Source organism: Salvelinus fontinalis, chromosome 40 (assembly GCF_029448725.1).
Source record: "Salvelinus fontinalis isolate EN_2023a chromosome 40, ASM2944872v1, whole genome shotgun sequence".
NCBI classification, from domain to species: Eukaryota; Metazoa; Chordata; class Actinopteri; order Salmoniformes; family Salmonidae; genus Salvelinus; species Salvelinus fontinalis.
In genome coordinates, this window is record NC_074704.1 from 7,427,143 (window position 1) to 7,444,181 (window position 17,039).

At 44.9% G+C, this 17,039-nt stretch overlaps 1 protein-coding gene across 1 annotated transcript in view; it reads right to left on the minus strand.

Annotated features, from left to right (window-relative positions):
* LOC129839231 (uncharacterized) overlaps nt 1-15,013 on the minus strand; it is a 21,960-nt gene extending 6,947 nt beyond the window's left edge. Inside the window, exons 1-8 of the mRNA XM_055906543.1 lie at nt 14,756-15,013; nt 12,625-12,960; nt 12,314-12,421; nt 11,041-11,142; nt 8,436-8,474; nt 8,242-8,319; nt 7,861-8,007; nt 7,486-7,712 (exon numbers count right to left, since the gene is read on the minus strand). Coding sequence (XP_055762518.1) covers nt 7,486-7,712; nt 7,861-8,007; nt 8,242-8,319; nt 8,436-8,474; nt 11,041-11,142; nt 12,314-12,421; nt 12,625-12,960; nt 14,756-14,849 — 1,131 coding nt within the window. The 5' untranslated portion in view covers nt 14,850-15,013. The remainder of the gene's footprint in view (nt 1-7,485; nt 7,713-7,860; nt 8,008-8,241; nt 8,320-8,435; nt 8,475-11,040; nt 11,143-12,313; nt 12,422-12,624; nt 12,961-14,755) is intronic.
* Nucleotides 15,014-17,039: the final 2,026 nt, after the last annotated feature.

Here is a 17,039-nt window from a genome sequence, read left to right on the forward strand (position 1 = left end):
TGACAGTAGCATAGTGGAGACAGGCTGGATCTCTGGGGAAGTTGACAGTAGTATAGTGGAGACAGGCTGGATCTCTAGGCAAGTTGACAGTAGTATAGTGGAGACAGGCTGGATCTCTGGGGAAGTTGACAGTAGCATAGTGGATACAGGCTGGATCTCTGGGGAAGTTGACAGTAGCATAGTGGAGTCAGGCTGGATCTCAGTGGAAGTTGACAGTAGCGTAGTGGAGACAGGCTGGATCTCTAGGGAAGTTGACAGTAGCATAGTGGAGACAGGCTGGATCTCTGGGGAAGTTGACAGTAGAATAGTGGAGACAGGCTGGATCTCTGGGGAAGTTGACAGTAGCATACTGGAGACAGGCTGGATCTCTGGGGAAGTTGACAGTAGCATAGTGGAGACAGGTTGTATCTCAGGGGAAGTTGACAGTAGCATAGTGGAGACAGGCTGGATCTCTGGTGAAGTTGACAGTAGTATAGTGGAGACAGGTTGGATATCTGGGGGAAGTTGACAGTAGCATACTGGAGACAGGCTGGATCTCTGGGGAAGTTGACAGTAGCATAGTGGAGACAGGTTGTATCTCAGGGGAAGTTGACAGTAGCATAGTGGAGACAGGCTGGATCTCTAGGGAAGTTGACAGTAGTATAGTGGAGTCAGGCTGGATCTCTGGGGATGTTGACAGTAGTATAGTGGAGACATGCTGGATCTCTAGGGAAGTTGACAGTAGTATAGTGGAGACAGGCTGGATCTCTGGGGATGTTGACAGTAGTATACTGGAGACAGGCTGTATCTCTGGGGAAGTTGACAGTAGTATAGTGGAGACAGGCTGGATCTCTGGGGATGTTGACAGTAGTATACTGGAGACATGCTGTATCTCTGGGGATGTTGACAGTAGCATAGTGGAGACAGGCTGGGTCTCTGGGGAAGTTGACAGTAGCATAGTGGAGACAGGCTGGATCTCTGGGGAAGTTGACAGTAGTATAGTGGAGACAGGCTGGATCTCTTGGGATGTTGACAGTAGTATACTGGAGACAGGCTGTATCTCTGGGGATGTTGACAGTAGTATAGTGGAGACAGGCTGGATCTCTGGGGAAGTTGACAGTAGTATAGTGGAGACAGGCTGTGTCTCTGGGGATGTTGACAGTAGTATAGTGGTGACGGGCTGGATCTCTGGGGAAGTTGACAGTAGCATAGTGGAGACAGGCTGGATCTCTGGGGAAGTTGACAGTATCATAGTGGAGACAGGCTGGATCTCAGGGGAAGTTGACAGTAGGATAGTGGAGACAGGCTGGATCTCTGGGGAAGTTGACAGTAGTATAGTGGAGACAGGCTGGATCTCTAGGCAAGTTGACAGTAGTATAGTGGAGACAGGCTGGATCTCTGGGGAAGTTGACAGTAGCATAGTGGATACAGGCTGGATCTCTGGGGAAGTTGACAGTAGCATAGTGGAGTCAGGCTGGATCTCAGTGGAAGTTGACAGTAGCGTAGTGGAGACAGGCTGGATCTCTAGGGAAGTTGACAGTAGCATAGTGGAGACAGGCTGGATCTCTGGGGAAGTTGACAGTAGAATAGTGGAGACAGGCTGGATCTCTGGGGAAGTTGACAGTAGCATACTGGAGACAGGCTGGATCTCTGGGGAAGTTGACAGTAGCATAGTGGAGACAGGTTGTATCTCAGGGGAAGTTGACAGTAGCATAGTGGAGACAGGCTGGATCTCTGGTGAAGTTGACAGTAGTATAGTGGAGACAGGTTGGATATCTGGGGGAAGTTGACAGTAGCATACTGGAGACAGGCTGGATCTCTGGAGAAGTTGACAGTAGCATAGTGGAGACAGGCTTGATCTCTAGGGAAGTTGACAGTAGCATAGTGGAGACATGCTGGATCTCTAGGGAAGTTGACAGTAGTATAGTGGAGACAGGCTAAATCTCTGGGGATGTTGACAGTAGTATACTGGAGACAGGCTGTATCTCTGGGGAAGTTGACAGTAGCATAGTGGAGACAGGCTTGATCTCTAGGGAAGTTGACAGTAGCATACTGGAGACAGGCTGGATCTCTGGAGAAGTTGACAGTAGCATAGTGGAGACAGGCTGGATCTCTATGGAAGTTGACAGTAGTATAGTGGAGTCAGGCTGGATCTCTGGGGATGTTGACAGTAGTATTGTGGAGACATGCTGGATCTCTAGGGAAGTTGACAGTAGTATAGTGGAGACAGGCTGGATCTCTGGGGATGTTGACAGTAGTATACTGGAGACAGGCTGTATCTCTGGGGATGTTGACAGTAGCATAGTGGAGACAGGCTGGGTCTCTGGGGAAGTTGACAGTAGCATAGTGGAGATAGGCCGGATCTCTGGGGAAGTTGACAGTAGTATAGTGGAGACAGGCTGGATCTCTGGGGATGTTGACAGTAGTATACTGGAGACAGGCTGTATCTCTGGGGATGTTGACAGTAGTATAGTGGAGACAGGCTGGATCTCTGGGGAAGTTGACAGTAGTATATTGGAGACAGGCTGGATCTCTAGGGAAGTTGACAGTAGTATAGTGGAGACAGGCTGGATCTCTAGGGAAGTTGACAGTAGTATACTGGAGACAGGCTGTATCTCTGGGGATGTTGACAGTAGCATAGTGGAGACAGGCTGGATCTCTGGTGAAGTTGACAGTAGTATAGTGGAGACAGGCTGGATCTCTGGGGGAAGTTGACAGTAGCATACTGGAGACAGGCTGGATCTCTGGAGAAGTTGACAGTAGCATAGTGAAGACAGGCTTGATCTCTAGGGAAGTTGACAGTAGCATACTGGAGACAGGCTGGATCTCTGGAGAAGTTGACAGTAGCATAGTGGAGACAGGCTGGATCTCTAGGGAAGTTGACAGTAGTATAGTGGAGTCAGGCTGGATCTCTGGGGATGTTGACAGTAGTATAGTGGAGACATGCTGGATCTCTAGGGAAGTTGACAGTAGTATAGTGGAGACAGGCTGGATCTCTGGGGATGTTGACAGTAGTATACTGGAGACAGGCTGTATCTCTGGGGAAGTTGACAGTAGTATAGTGGAGACAGGCTGGATCTCTGGGGATGTTGACAGTAGTATACTGGAGACATGCTGTATCTCTGGGGATGTTGACAGTAGCATAGTGGAGACAGGCTGGGTCTCTGGGGAAGTTGACAGTAGCATAGTGGAGACAGGCTGGATCTCTGGGGAAGTTGACAGTAGTATAGTGGAGACAGGCTGGATCTCTTGGGATGTTGACAGTAGTATACTGGAGACAGGCTGTATCTCTGGGGATGTTGACAGTAGTATAGTGGAGACAGGCTGGATCTCTGGGGAAGTTGACAGTAGTATAGTGGAGACAGGCTGTGTCTCTGGGGATGTTGACAGTAGTATAGTGGAGGCAGGCTGGATCTCTGGGGAAGTTGACAGTAGCATAGTGGAGACAGGCTGGATCTCTGGGGAAGTTGACAGTATCATAGTGGAGACAGGCTGGATCTCAGGGGAAGTTGACAGTAGGATAGTGGAGACAGGCTGGATCTCTGGGGAAGTTGACAGTAGTATAGTGGAGACAGGCTGGATCTCTAGGCAAGTTGACAGTAGTATAGTGGAGACAGGCTGGATCTCTGGGGAAGTTGACAGTAGCATAGTGGATACAGGCTGGATCTCTGGGGAAGTTGACAGTAGCATAGTGGAGTCAGGCTGGATCTCAGTGGAAGTTGACAGTAGCGTAGTGGAGACAGGCTGGATCTCTAGGGAAGTTGACAGTAGCATAGTGGAGACAGGCTGGATCTCTGGGGAAGTTGACAGTAGAATAGTGGAGACAGGCTGGATCTCTGGGGAAGTTGACAGTAGCATACTGGAGACAGGCTGGATCTCTGGGGAAGTTGACAGTAGCATAGTGGAGACAGGTTGTATCTCAGGGGAAGTTGACAGTAGCATAGTGGAGACAGGCTGGATCTCTGGTGAAGTTGACAGTAGTATAGTGGAGACAGGTTGGATATCTGGGGGAAGTTGACAGTAGCATACTGGAGACAGGCTGGATCTCTGGAGAAGTTGACAGTAGCATAGTGGAGACAGGCTTGATCTCTAGGGAAGTTGACAGTAGCATAGTGGAGACATGCTGGATCTCTAGGGAAGTTGACAGTAGTATAGTGGAGACAGGCTAAATCTCTGGGGATGTTGACAGTAGTATACTGGAGACAGGCTGTATCTCTGGGGAAGTTGACAGTAGCATAGTGGAGACAGGCTTGATCTCTAGGGAAGTTGACAGTAGCATACTGGAGACAGGCTGGATCTCTGGAGAAGTTGACAGTAGCATAGTGGAGACAGGCTGGATCTCTATGGAAGTTGACAGTAGTATAGTGGAGTCAGGCTGGATCTCTGGGGATGTTGACAGTAGTATAGTGGAGACATGCTGGATCTCTAGGGAAGTTGACAGTAGTATAGTGGAGACAGGCTGGATCTCTGGGGATGTTGACAGTAGTATACTGGAGACAGGCTGTATCTCTGGGGATGTTGACAGTAGCATAGTGGAGACAGGCTGGGTCTCTGGGAAAGTTGACAGTAGCATAGTGGAGACAGGCCGGATCTCTGGGGAAGTTGACAGTAGTATAGTGGAGACAGGCTGGATCTCTGGGGATGTTGACAGTAGTATACTGGAGACAGGCTGTATCTCTGGGGATGTTGACAGTAGTATAGTGGAGACAGGCTGGATCTCTGGGGAAGTTGACAGTAGTATAGTGGAGACAGGCTGGATCTCTAGGGAAGTTGACAGTAGTATAGTGGAGACAGGCTGGATCTCTGGGGAAGTTGACAGTAGCATAGTGGAGACAGGCTGGATCTCTGGGGAAGTTGACAGTAGCATAGTGGAGTCAGGCTGGATCTCAGGGGAAGTTGACAGTAGCGTAGTGGAGACAGGCTGGATCTCTAGGGAAGTTGACAGTAGCATAGTGGAGACAGGCTGGATCTCTGGGGAAGTTGACAGTATCATAGTGGAGACAGGCTGGATCTCAGGGGAAGTTGACAGTAGCATACTGGAGACAGGCTGGATCTCTGGGGAAGTTGACAGTAGCATAGTGGAGACAGGTTGGATCTCAGGGGAAGTTGACAGTAGCATAATGGAGACAGGCTGGATCTCTGGAGAAGTTGACAGTAGCATAGTGGAGACAGGCTTGATCTCTAGGGAAGTTGACAGTAGCATACTGGAGACAGGCTGGATCTCTGGAGAAGTTGACAGTAGCATAGTGGAGACAGGCTGGATCTCTAGGGAAGTTGACAGTAGTATAGTGGAGACAGGCGGGATCTCTGGGGATGTTGACAGTAGTATACTGGAGACAGGCTGTATCTCTGGGGAAGTTGACAGTAGTATAGTGGAGACAGGCTGGATCTCTGGGGATGTTGACAGTAGTGTACTGGAGACAGGCTGTATCTCTGGGGATGCTGACAGTAGCATAGTGGAGACAGGCTGTATCTCTGGGGATGTTGACAGTAGTATAGTGGAGACAGGCTGGATCTCTGGGGAAGTTGACAGTAGTATAGTGGAGACAGGCTGGATCTCTAGGGAAGTTGACAGTAGTATAGTGGAGACAGACTGGATCTCTGGGGAAGTTGACAGTAGCATACTGGAGACAGGCTGGATCTCTGGAGAAGTTGACAGTAGCATAGTGGAGACAGGCTGGATCTCTGGGGAAGTTGACAGTAGTATAGTGGAGACAGGCTGGATCTCTGGGGAGGTTGACAGTAGCATAGTGGAGACAGGCTGGATCTCAGGGGATGTTGACAGTATCATTGTGGAGACAGGCTGGATCTCTGGGGAAGTTGACAGTAGTATAGTGGAGACAGGCTGGATCTCTGGGGGAAGTTGACAGTAGCATACTGGAGACAGGCTGGATCTCTGGAGAAGTTGACAGTAGCATAGTGGAGACAGGCTTGATCTCTAGGGAAGTTGACAGTAGCATACTGGAGACAGGCTGGATCTCTGGAGAAGTTGACAGTAGCATAGTGGAGACAGGCTGGATCTCTAGGGAAGTTGACAGTAGTATAGTGGAGTCAGGCTGAATCTCTGGGGATGTTGACAGTAGTATAGTGGAGACATGCTGGATCTCTAGGGAAGTTGACAGTAGTATAGTGGAGACAGGCTGGATCTCTGGGGATGTTGACAGTAGTATACTGGAGACAGGCTGTATCTCTGGGGATGTTGACAGTAGCATAGTGGAGACAGGCTGGATCTCTGGGGCAGTTGACAGTAGCATAGTGGAGACAGGCTGGATCTCTGGGGAAGTTGACAGTAGCATAGTGGAGACAGGCTGGATCTCTGGGGAAGTTGACAGTAGCACAGTGGATTCAGGCTGGATCTCAGGGGAAGTTGACAGTAGCGTAGTGGAGACAGGCTGGATATCTAGGGAAGTTGACAGTAGCATAGTGGAGACAGGCTGGATCTCTGGGGAAGTTGACAGTATCATAGTGGAGACAGGCTGGATCTCAGGGGAAGTTGACAGTAGCATAGTGGAGACAGGCTGGATCTCTGGGGATGTTGACTGTAGTATAGTGGAGACAGGCTGGATCTCTGGGGAAGTTGACAGTAGTATAGTGGAGACAGGCTGGATCTCTAGGGAAGTTGACAGTAGTATAGTGGAGACAGGCTGGATCTCTGGGGAAGTTGACAGTAGCATAGTATAGACAGGCTGGATCTCTGGGGAAGTTGACAGTAGCATAGTGGAGTCAGGCTGGATCTCAGGGGAAGTTGACAGTATCATAGTGGAGACAGGCTGGATCTCTAGGGAAGTTGACAGTAGCATAGTGGAGACAGGCTGGATCTCTGGGGAAGTTGACAGTATCATAGTGGAGACAGGCTGGATCTCAGGGGAAGTTGACAGTAGCATAGTGGAGACAGGCTGGATCTCTGGGGAAGTTGACAGTAGTATAGTGGAGACAGGCTGGATCTCTGGGGAAGTTGACAGTAGCATAGTGGAGACAGGCTGGATCTCAGGGGAAGTTTACTGTAGCATAGTGGAGACAGGCTGGATCTCTGGGGATGTTGACAGTATCATAGTGGAGACAGGCCGGATCTCTGGGGAAGTTGACAGTAGCATAGTGGAGACAGGCTGGATCTCTGGTGAAGTTGACAGTAGCGTAGTGGAGACAGGCTGGATCTCTGGTGAAGTTGACAGTAGCGTAGTGGAGACAGACTGGATCTCTGGGGATGTTGACAGTAGCATAGTGGTGACAGGCTGGATCTCTGGGGAAGTTGACAGTAGCATAGTGGAGACAGGCTGGATCCTCGGGGAAGTTGACAGTAGTATAGTGGAGTCAGGATGGATCTCTGGGGATGTTGACAGTAGCATAGTGGAGACAGGCTGGATCTCTGGGGATGTTGACAGTAGCATAGTGGTGACAGGCTGGATCTCTGGGGAAGTTGACAGTAGCATAGTGGAGTCAGGATGGATCTCTTGGGAAGTTGACAGTAGCATAGTGGAGACAGGCTGTATCTCTGGGGAAGTTGACAGTAGCATACGTCACACTGTCTGGATCCTCTCCACCTCCAACGTTGGAGTAGATGTCATCTGGATGAGGATTGGTTGCCTTGGCATAGATGGTGTTGATATCACAGGCTGTATCTGGGTTATGATTGGTTCCTGTGGCATAGATGGGGTTGGTGATGGTTCCTGTGTCTGGATCCTGGTTGGTTGTCATGGAGCCAGACACCAACAGTCTGGCAGAGTGTTTAGATGCTGAAGAGGAAAACAAACAGATGATTTACTGTTTATGATTATTTATTTATGTTTTGTTATTAAATGTTTTTATTTATAAAACCTTTACAAATGTTTTGACATATTTGTTAAATATTTAAATAATGATTGTGTGTGATAACTAGTGTACCTGTTGGTCTCCTGTCTCTGTCTCTCCTCTGTCTAAAGAACATGAACAGCAGCAGACCCAGCAGTAATAGAACAACACCCAGACCAACACCAGAGAACATCACATCACCTAGAACACCCAGAACAACACCAGAGAACATCACATCACCTAGAACACCCAGAACAACACCAGAGAACATCACATCACATAGAACACCCAGAACAACACCAGAGAACATCACATCACATAGATCACCCAGAACAACACCAGAGAACATCACATCACATAGAACACCCAGAACAACACCAGAGAACATCACATCAACTAGAACACCCAGACCAACACCAGAGAACATCACATCACCTAGAACACCCAGAACAACACCAGAGAACATCACATCACCTAGAACACCCAGACCAACACCAGAGAACATCACATCACCTAGAACACCCAGACCAACACCAGAGAACATCACATCACCTAGAACACCCAGAACAACACCAGAGAACATCACATCACCTAGAACACCCAGAACAACACCAGAGAACATCACATCACCTAGAACACCCAGAGAACACCAGAGAACATCACATCACCTAGAACACCCAGAACAACACCAGAGAACATCACATCACCTAGAACACCCAGAGAACACCAGAGAACATCACATCACCTAGAACACCCAGAACAACACCAGAGAACATCACGTCACCTAGAACACCCAGACCAACACCAGAGAACATCACATCACCTAGAACACCCAGAGACAGTACTCAGGCATAATGTAACAGTGATGGTACATTTAGCTAGTCTCTACTGTACTGTACTTCTGTGTTTCTTCATTTCAGAGGAGGGAGGAGGGAAGACAACATCAGACAGAGAAACAGCTGGTGTTGAGGAGAGCAGAACATAGAGAGGAATTGTTAATGAGGTATCAATAGTCACAGTCAGATTATTCAATCTAATATGAAGTATCAGGCAAAGTCAATGTGTTTTTGTTGTGGTTCAATGTTATTCACTGTCTAGAGGTGGAAGATGTAATGACTAGTTTATACCACAAGGTGGTGTGTCTTTAGATTGAAAGTTGGTAGTTACAGGATGGTGCTTGGTAGTCATAGTCCATGTTACAGTATGGTGCTTGGTATTTGTAGTCCATGTTACAGTATGGTGCTTGGTAGTCGTAGTCCATGTTACAGTATGGTGCTTGGTAGTTGTAGTCCATGTTACAGTATGGTGCTTGGTAGTTGTAGTCCATGTTACAGTATGTTGCTTGGTAGTCGTAGTCCATGTTATAGTATGGTGCTTGGTAGTTGTAGTCCATGTTACAGTATGGTGCTTGGTAGTCATAGTCCATGTTACAGTATGGTGCTTGGTAGTTGTAGTCCATGTTACAGTATGGTGCTTGGTAGTCGTAGTCCATGTTACAGTATGGTGCTTGGTAGTCGTAGTCCATGTTACAGTATGGTGCTTGGTAGTTGTAGTCCATGTTACAGTATGGTGCTTGGTAGTTGTAGTCCATGTTACAGTATGTTGCTTGGTAGTCGTAGTCCATGTTATAGTATGGTGCTTGGTAGTTGTAGTCCATGTTACAGTATGGTGCTTGGTAGTCATAGTCCATGTTACAGTATGGTGCTTGGTAGTTGTAGTCCATGTTACAGTATGGTGCTTGGTAGTCGTAGTCCATGTTACAGTATGGTGCTTGGTAGTTGTAGTCCATGTTACAGTATGGTGCTTGGTAGTTGTAGTCCATGTTACAGTATGTTGCTTGGTAGTCGTAGTCCATGTTACAGTATGGTGCTTGGTAGTTGTAGTCCATGTTACAGAATGGTGCTTGGTAGTCGTAGCCCATGTTATAGTATGGTGCTTGGTAGTCGTAGTCCATGTTACAGTATGGTGCTTGGTAGTTGTAGTCCATGTTACAGTATGGTGCTTGGTAGGTGTAGTCCATGTTACAGTATGGTGCTTGGTAGTTCTGGTCCATGTTACAGTATGGTGCTTGGTAGTCGTAGTCCATGTTACAGTATGGTGCTTGGTAGTTGTAGTCCATGTTACAGTATGGTGCTTGGTAGTTGTAGTCCATGTTACAGTATGGTTCTTGGTAGTTGTAGTCCATGTTACAGTATGGTGCTTGGTAGTTGTAGTCCATGTTACAGTATGGTGCTTTGTTGTTGTAGTCCATGTTACAGTATGGTGCTTGGTAGTCGTAGTCCATGTTAAATATTGTACTTGGTAGTTGCAGCCCATGTTATAATAAGAGTGGGACAGCGGTCTAATGCCCTGCATCTCAGTGCTTGATGTGTCACTACAGACACCCTGGTTTGATTCCAGGCTGTATCACAACCGGCCGTGATTGGGAGTCCCATTCGGCGGTGCACAATTGGCCCAGCATCGTCTGGGTTTGGCCGGTGTAGGCCGTCATTGTAAATAAGAATTTGTTCTGAACTGACTTCCCTAGTTAAATAAAAGTTAAATATATATTTATTTTTTTAAAGACCATGTTACAATATGATGCTTGGTAGTTGTAGTCCATGTTCCAGTATGGTGCTTGGTAATTGTAGTTTATCTCTAAGTGTCATGTGGTGCCGAGGGTTCATTATGTTACCATGGTGATGTTGTTGTTACCTTGTGTTCTAGTCATGTCTGTGGTGGTGATGCTGTTGTTACCTTGTGTTCTAGTCATGTCTGTGGTGGTGGTATTGTTGTTACCTTGTGTTCTAGTCATGTCTGTGGTGATGCTGTTGTTACCTTGTGTTCTAGTCATGTCTGTGGTGGTGATGCTGTTGTTACCTTGTGTTCTAGTCATGTCTGTGGTGGTGATGCTGTTGTTACCTTGTGTTCTAGTCATGTCTGTGGTGGTGATGTTGTTGTTAACTTGTGTTCTAGTCATGTCTGTGGTGATGCTGTTGTTACCTTGTGTTCTAGTCATGTCTGTGGTGGTATTGTTGTTACCTTGTGTTCTAGTCATGTCTGTGGAGGTGATGCTGTTGTTACCTTGTGTTCTAGTCATGTCTGTGGTGGTGATGCTGTTGGTACCTTGTGTTCTAGTCATGTCTGTGGTGGTGATGCTGTTGGTACCTTGTGTTCTAGTCATGTCTGTGATGGTGATGCTGTTGTTACCTTGTGTTCTAGTCATGTCTGTGGTGGTGATGCTGTTGTTACCTTTTGTTCTAGTCATGTCTGTGGTGGTGATGCTGTTGTTACCTTGTGTTCTAGTCCTGTCTGTGGTGATGATGCTGTTGTTACCTTGTGTTCTAGTCATGTCTGTGGGTGGTGATGTTGTTCCTACTGTTCCATTGGTCCTATCTGTTGGAACATAATGAGTCAAATATGTAAGGTGAAAGCCCTGAGAGAGAGAGAGAGAGAGAGAGAGAGAGAGAGAGAGAGAGAGAGAGAGAGAGAGAGAGAGAGAGGGGGGGGAGAGAGAGAGAGAGAGAGAGAGAGAGAGAGAGAGAGAGAGAGAGAGAGAGAGAGAGAGAGAGGAGAGAGGGAGAGGGAGAGGGAGAGGGAGAGGGAGAGGGAGAGGGAGAGAGAGAGAGAGAGAGAGAGAGAGAGAGAGAGATTGCGTACTTGTTTACGTGTGTGGTTTGAGGTGTGTGTTTCTGAGACTGAAAGTAGTTCCCACTCTGTGTGTTTCAGAGGAAGTGGTGTGAACCTTGACCTACAATGACTGTAAATACTAGTATTTCAATACAGCACCTCTCTGAGTACAGTTACAATACTAAAGATAATGACTATAACTACTAGTCTCTCAATACAGCACCTCTCTGAGTACAGTTACAATACTAAAGATAATGACTATAAAAACTAGTCTCTCAATACAGCACCTCTCTGAGTACAGTTACAATACTAAAGTTAATGACTGTAACTACTAGTCTCTCAATACAGAACCTCTCTGAGTAGTTACAATACTAAAGATAATGACTGTAACTACTAGTCTCTAATACAGCACCTCTCTGAGTACAGTTACAATACTAAAGATAATGACTGTAACTACTAGTCTCTCAATACAGAACCTCTCTGAGTACAGTTACAATACTAAAGATAATGACTGTAACTACTAGTCTCTAATAAAGCACCTCTCTGAGTACAGTTACAATACTAAAGATAATGACTGTAACTACTAGTCTCTCAATACAGAACCTCTCTGAGTAGTTACAATACTAAAGATAATGACTGAACAGGTTATAGGGACTAAATAACATGGGTTAATATCAGTGACTGTGGGAGAGGGAGATGTGAGAGGGGGAGAGGAGAAGAGGAGATGTGAGAGAGAGATGTGAGGGGGAGAGGAGGAGATGTGAGAGAGAGATGTGAGGGGGAGAGGGGGAGATGTGAGGGGGAGAAAAAAAGGAGGACAGAAAGACAGAGAGAAAGGTAACAGAGGAGGGACAGAGATAGATGGAGAGAGAGAGAGATGTAGGCCTACAGATAAATGTGTAGGCTATAGAGAGCAGTTCTACTGAGGGTAATATACCTGCTGTGGAGTTTGAGGAGTCAGTTGTCATGGTGATGTTTGTTGATGGGTGTGTCGTGGAGAGGAGAGGTCTGGAGGTGACGGAGCCAGGGTTGGGAGGAACAGGAGCTGTAGAGAGAGATAGAGAGATAGAGAGTCATGGAGAGAGAGAGAGAGAAAGAGAGAGAGAACGAAAGAGAAAGAGAAAGAGAGAGAAAGAGAGAGAGAGAGTGAGGGAGAGAGACAGAGATATAATGCATCAACACAAATACATAATGTGTAAAATGTAATCCTCCACATAAACACACTGATAGAAGGTCTTAGACACCAACCTCTGTCCACAGTGATCCTGACTTCAGTCTTGTGATACCACCACCATGTGTTAATTTCACAACAGTAGGTCCCAGAATCCTCCTGGATCAGGTTAGTGATGGTCACAGTGAAGACTCTTCTCTCTGTGTCGTCATACAGAGAGAATCTCCCTTCATGAGTCCACGCTGGGTGCTGATGCGTTTGGGTTTTGATCACGTCAACCCGGTAGGCCCAGATCCCTTTAGAGAGGTACTTCTGGTTTGTCTCAAACCCCCGGTCATAAGGACACTGAATGCTAGAATTTCCTCCTTCTTTCCCTCTCTTTGTGATCACTGATGACATCACACAGCTCACAGCTATGAAACAACCACAGAAACACATTCACATCATCTCTACAATAACAGTTGTCATAGTTACCATGTTTCACAGACAGTAAGGTGAGGGAGATAGTTGAGTGACAGGTAGAGAATGTTTAATAATCTGGGACTGAGTGATACAGTACATTTATGTGTTCAGGACTACAGCAATACAGTAAAACAGTGTTGAAGGATAAAGTAAAGTACAGTATTGATCACTGTAGCGTACAATCATACATGCCAAGAATTGAGTGCTGTGTTCAGTGAGTAACACAGTTCAATATGCGGTGTGTATTAATGTATTGAGGTCTGATAGTAACAGTTCAATATGGGGTGTGTATTAATGTATTGAGGTCTGATAGTAACAGTTCAATATGGGGTGTGTATTAATGTATTGAGGTCTGATAGTAACAGTTCAATATGGGCTGTGTATTAATGTAATATATTCTAATAGTAACAGTTCAATATGGGGTGTGTATTAATGTATTGAGGTCTGATAGTAACAGTTCAATATGGGGTGTGTATTAATGTATTGAGGTCTGATAGTAACAGTTCAATATGAGGTGTGTATTAATGTATTGAGGTCTGATAGTAACAGTTCAATATGGGGTGTGTATTAATGTATTGAGGTCTGATAGTAACAGTTCAATATGGGGTGTGTATTAATGTATTGAGGTCTGATAGTAACAGTTCAATATGGGGTGTGTATTAATGTATTGAGGTCTGATAGTAACAGTTCAATATGGGCTGTGTATTAATGTATTGAGGTCTCATAGTAACAGTTCAATATGGGGTGTGTATTAATGTATTGAGGTCTGATAGTAACAGTTCAATATGGGCTGTGTATTAATGTATTGAGGTCTGATAGTAACAGTTCAATATGGGGTGTGTATTAATGTATTGAGGTCTGATAGTAACAGTTCAATATGGGGTGTGTATTAATGTATTGAGGTCTGATAGTAACAGTTCAATATGGGGTGTGTATTAATGTATTGAGGTCTGATAGTAACAGTTCAATATGGGGTGTGTATTAATGTATTGAGGTCTGATAGTAACAGTTCAATATGGGGTGTGTATTAATGTATTGAGGTCTGATAGTAACAGTTCAATATGGGCTGTGTATTAATGTATTGAGGTCTGATAGTAACATTTCAATATGGGGTGTGTATTAATGTATTGAGGTCTGATAGTAACAGTTCAATATGGGGTGTGTATTAATGTTTTGAGGTCTGATAGTAACAGTTCAATATGAGCTGTGTATTAATGTATTGAGGTCTGATATTAACAGTTCAATATGGGGTGTGTATTAATGTATTGAGGTCTGATAATAACAGTTCAATATGGGGTGTGTATTAATGTATTGAGGTCTGATAGTAACAGTTCAATATGGGGTGTGTATTAATGTATTGAGGTCTGACAGTAACAGTTCAATATGGGGTGTGTATTAATGTATTGAGGTCTGATAGTAACAGTTCAATATTGGCTGTGTATTAATGTATTGAGGTCTGATAGTAACAGTTCAATATGGGGTTTGTATTTATGTATTGAGGTCTGACAGTAACAGTTCAATATGGGGAGTGTATTAATGTATTGAGGTCTGACAGTAACAGTTCAATATGAGGTGTGTATTAATGTATTGAGGTCTGATAGTAACAGTTCAATATGGGATGTGTATTAATGTATTGAGGTTTGATAGTAACAGTTCAATATGGGGTGTGTATTAATGTATTGAGGTTTGATAGTAACAGTTCAATATGGGGTGTGTATTAATGTAATATATTCTAATAGTACTCACCACAGAGGAGGCTGATGTTGACAGACATCAGATTCCTCATTCTTCTCGCTGGCTTCCCTCCTATGTTGTACAAATTATACTGTTCTCCACTCATTCAGACTCTCTCCCAGTCCCTCCTAGTAGCTATGAACACAACTCTAACCATGTTTAAGAGTTCTGGTAGCTGTTTAGTCCAGAAACACACCCCCCAAACCACACACGTAAACAAGTACGCAGGCGCATTCTCTCTCTCTCTCTCTCTCTCTCTCTCTCTCTCTCTCTCTCTCTCTCTCTCTCTCTCTCTCTCTCTCTCTCTCTCTCTCTCTCTCTCTCTCTCTCTCTCTCTCTCTCTCTCTCTCTCTCTCTCTCTCTCTCTCTCTCTCTCTCTCTCTCTCTCTCTCTCTCTCTCTCTCTCTCTCTCTCTCTCTCTCTCTCTCTCTCGTCAGTTCCTCTTTCTCTACTGTATGTTGATATCTGGGGTTTTCTTTCATGTCAGTGTGTGTGTCAGTTTTCTTTAGACACACATATATTTGGGTGTTTGTTTGAATAAATATACATGAATATTGACACTTGGTTAAGTTTAAGTTTATCTTAAATTATACAATGAGTGGGTATAATCCTTGACGCTGATTGGTTAAAACCTCATTCCAGCCGGTGTCTATTTCACAAGTTACCACCAGCTAAAGCTCTGACGTTGAAATGCCTATTTACTCTCTTCCATCCCACTGCGCAATTCACTGTCTCATCAGCCCAGCCAGGCAATTTATAAACTTGATCTCCTCTGTAAAAAGCATCTAGACATTATTTCACATTTCTTTTAGACTAGCAATTAGTTTTCAACAGTGGAGATTTGTATAAACCTTGCTGTCTGTCTCTCTGACATTTGCAACATTGTTTCAATATTGAAATTGGATCTCCAGCTGTCACATCGTAATGAACGTGCAGCAGTTGGGAGTCGGGACAAGACAGGCAGGCGGGCATCTTTTCACAGACAGTCAAAATCATGAATCTGCATCATGTTCATGGATATTTACACATAAATGTCAATAGAAAACTGGTCAAATGAAATACAGCTAGTTTGCAGTCTTTCCAGCTTCAGTATGAAGTGATTGTGTTAGCTGTGTTGTTGGCTAGCTCCTCTGTTGTTGGCTAGCTCCTCTGTTGTTGGCTAGCTCCTCTGTTGTTGGCTAGCTCCTCTGTTGTTGGCTAGCTCCTCTGTTGTTGGCTAGCTCCTCTGAACAACAGTGTCCTGAAGAGGAAGTAAATTTTCTATGCCAGGTAAAATCGCGCCTCATTAGATCATTGTTATGGATGTATCCAAATAAATGTCACTAGAAAACAGCTTAAACAAATGCAGCTACTTTGCTGTTATTCTGGCTGCCGTGTTCTACGTAACTGTAGTTGGCTAGCTACCAAGTTGGCTAGCTAGCAAGCAACAATAGTTGGCTAACTACCAAGCAAGGGATCAGAACGTTACCAGCTAGTATGGCAATAGAACATTTAGAACCAATGACTGGGTCACGTCCATAGATACAGAACAAAAATAATTAATTACTGAATTACAGTAACTAATTCATGAGTCCGCTCTCTCTGTGGATTTTCAGTATGTATGTGTGTGTGTGCGTGTATCTCAGGTGGTTCTAGTCGACACTCTTCCTCTACATGTCCAGACACAAACACAGTGAAAAACACACACTACACACACACACACAAATACACACATACACACACACATACACACAATAATAGTCCATATTCACTCTGTTTTAAACATTTTATTGAGTTTTAATGAAAAGCTTTAAAAGGCACAGTTTATGTACATATACAATAGCTATGTAAATCTCAAAGGTACAACTGACTATTATGGTATTACTGTCTCATTATTATAACAGCCAAAATGAAGGCATAATTATATGACAAAACACAAATATTTACAATAATGTTGGTTGACTTTCACAAAATCTGGAACTAAAAGTGATTTTGAAGTCAGATGTTCATATTTTACAGACATTATATACAGTAAAACCACATGAGCTGTTTTAATACAAAATGTCAAGGAGGATTTGAAACAGGAAAGGGATTGTTTTCTTCATGTCATTCCAAGATGGCGGCTCTGTGGTGACAACCCTTCACTTCTCTACAGGAAGCTTCTCTTCATCCCAGATGTCACCTTGTTCTCTATAGAACACTGCCTTTGACCAGGGTCCATATGGGGGAAGATAATAGGATGTCATTTGGGATGCATCTCTTGTAGAGATTATATACTACTACATTATTTTGGGTGGCTGGGCTGTAGAGTAGATGG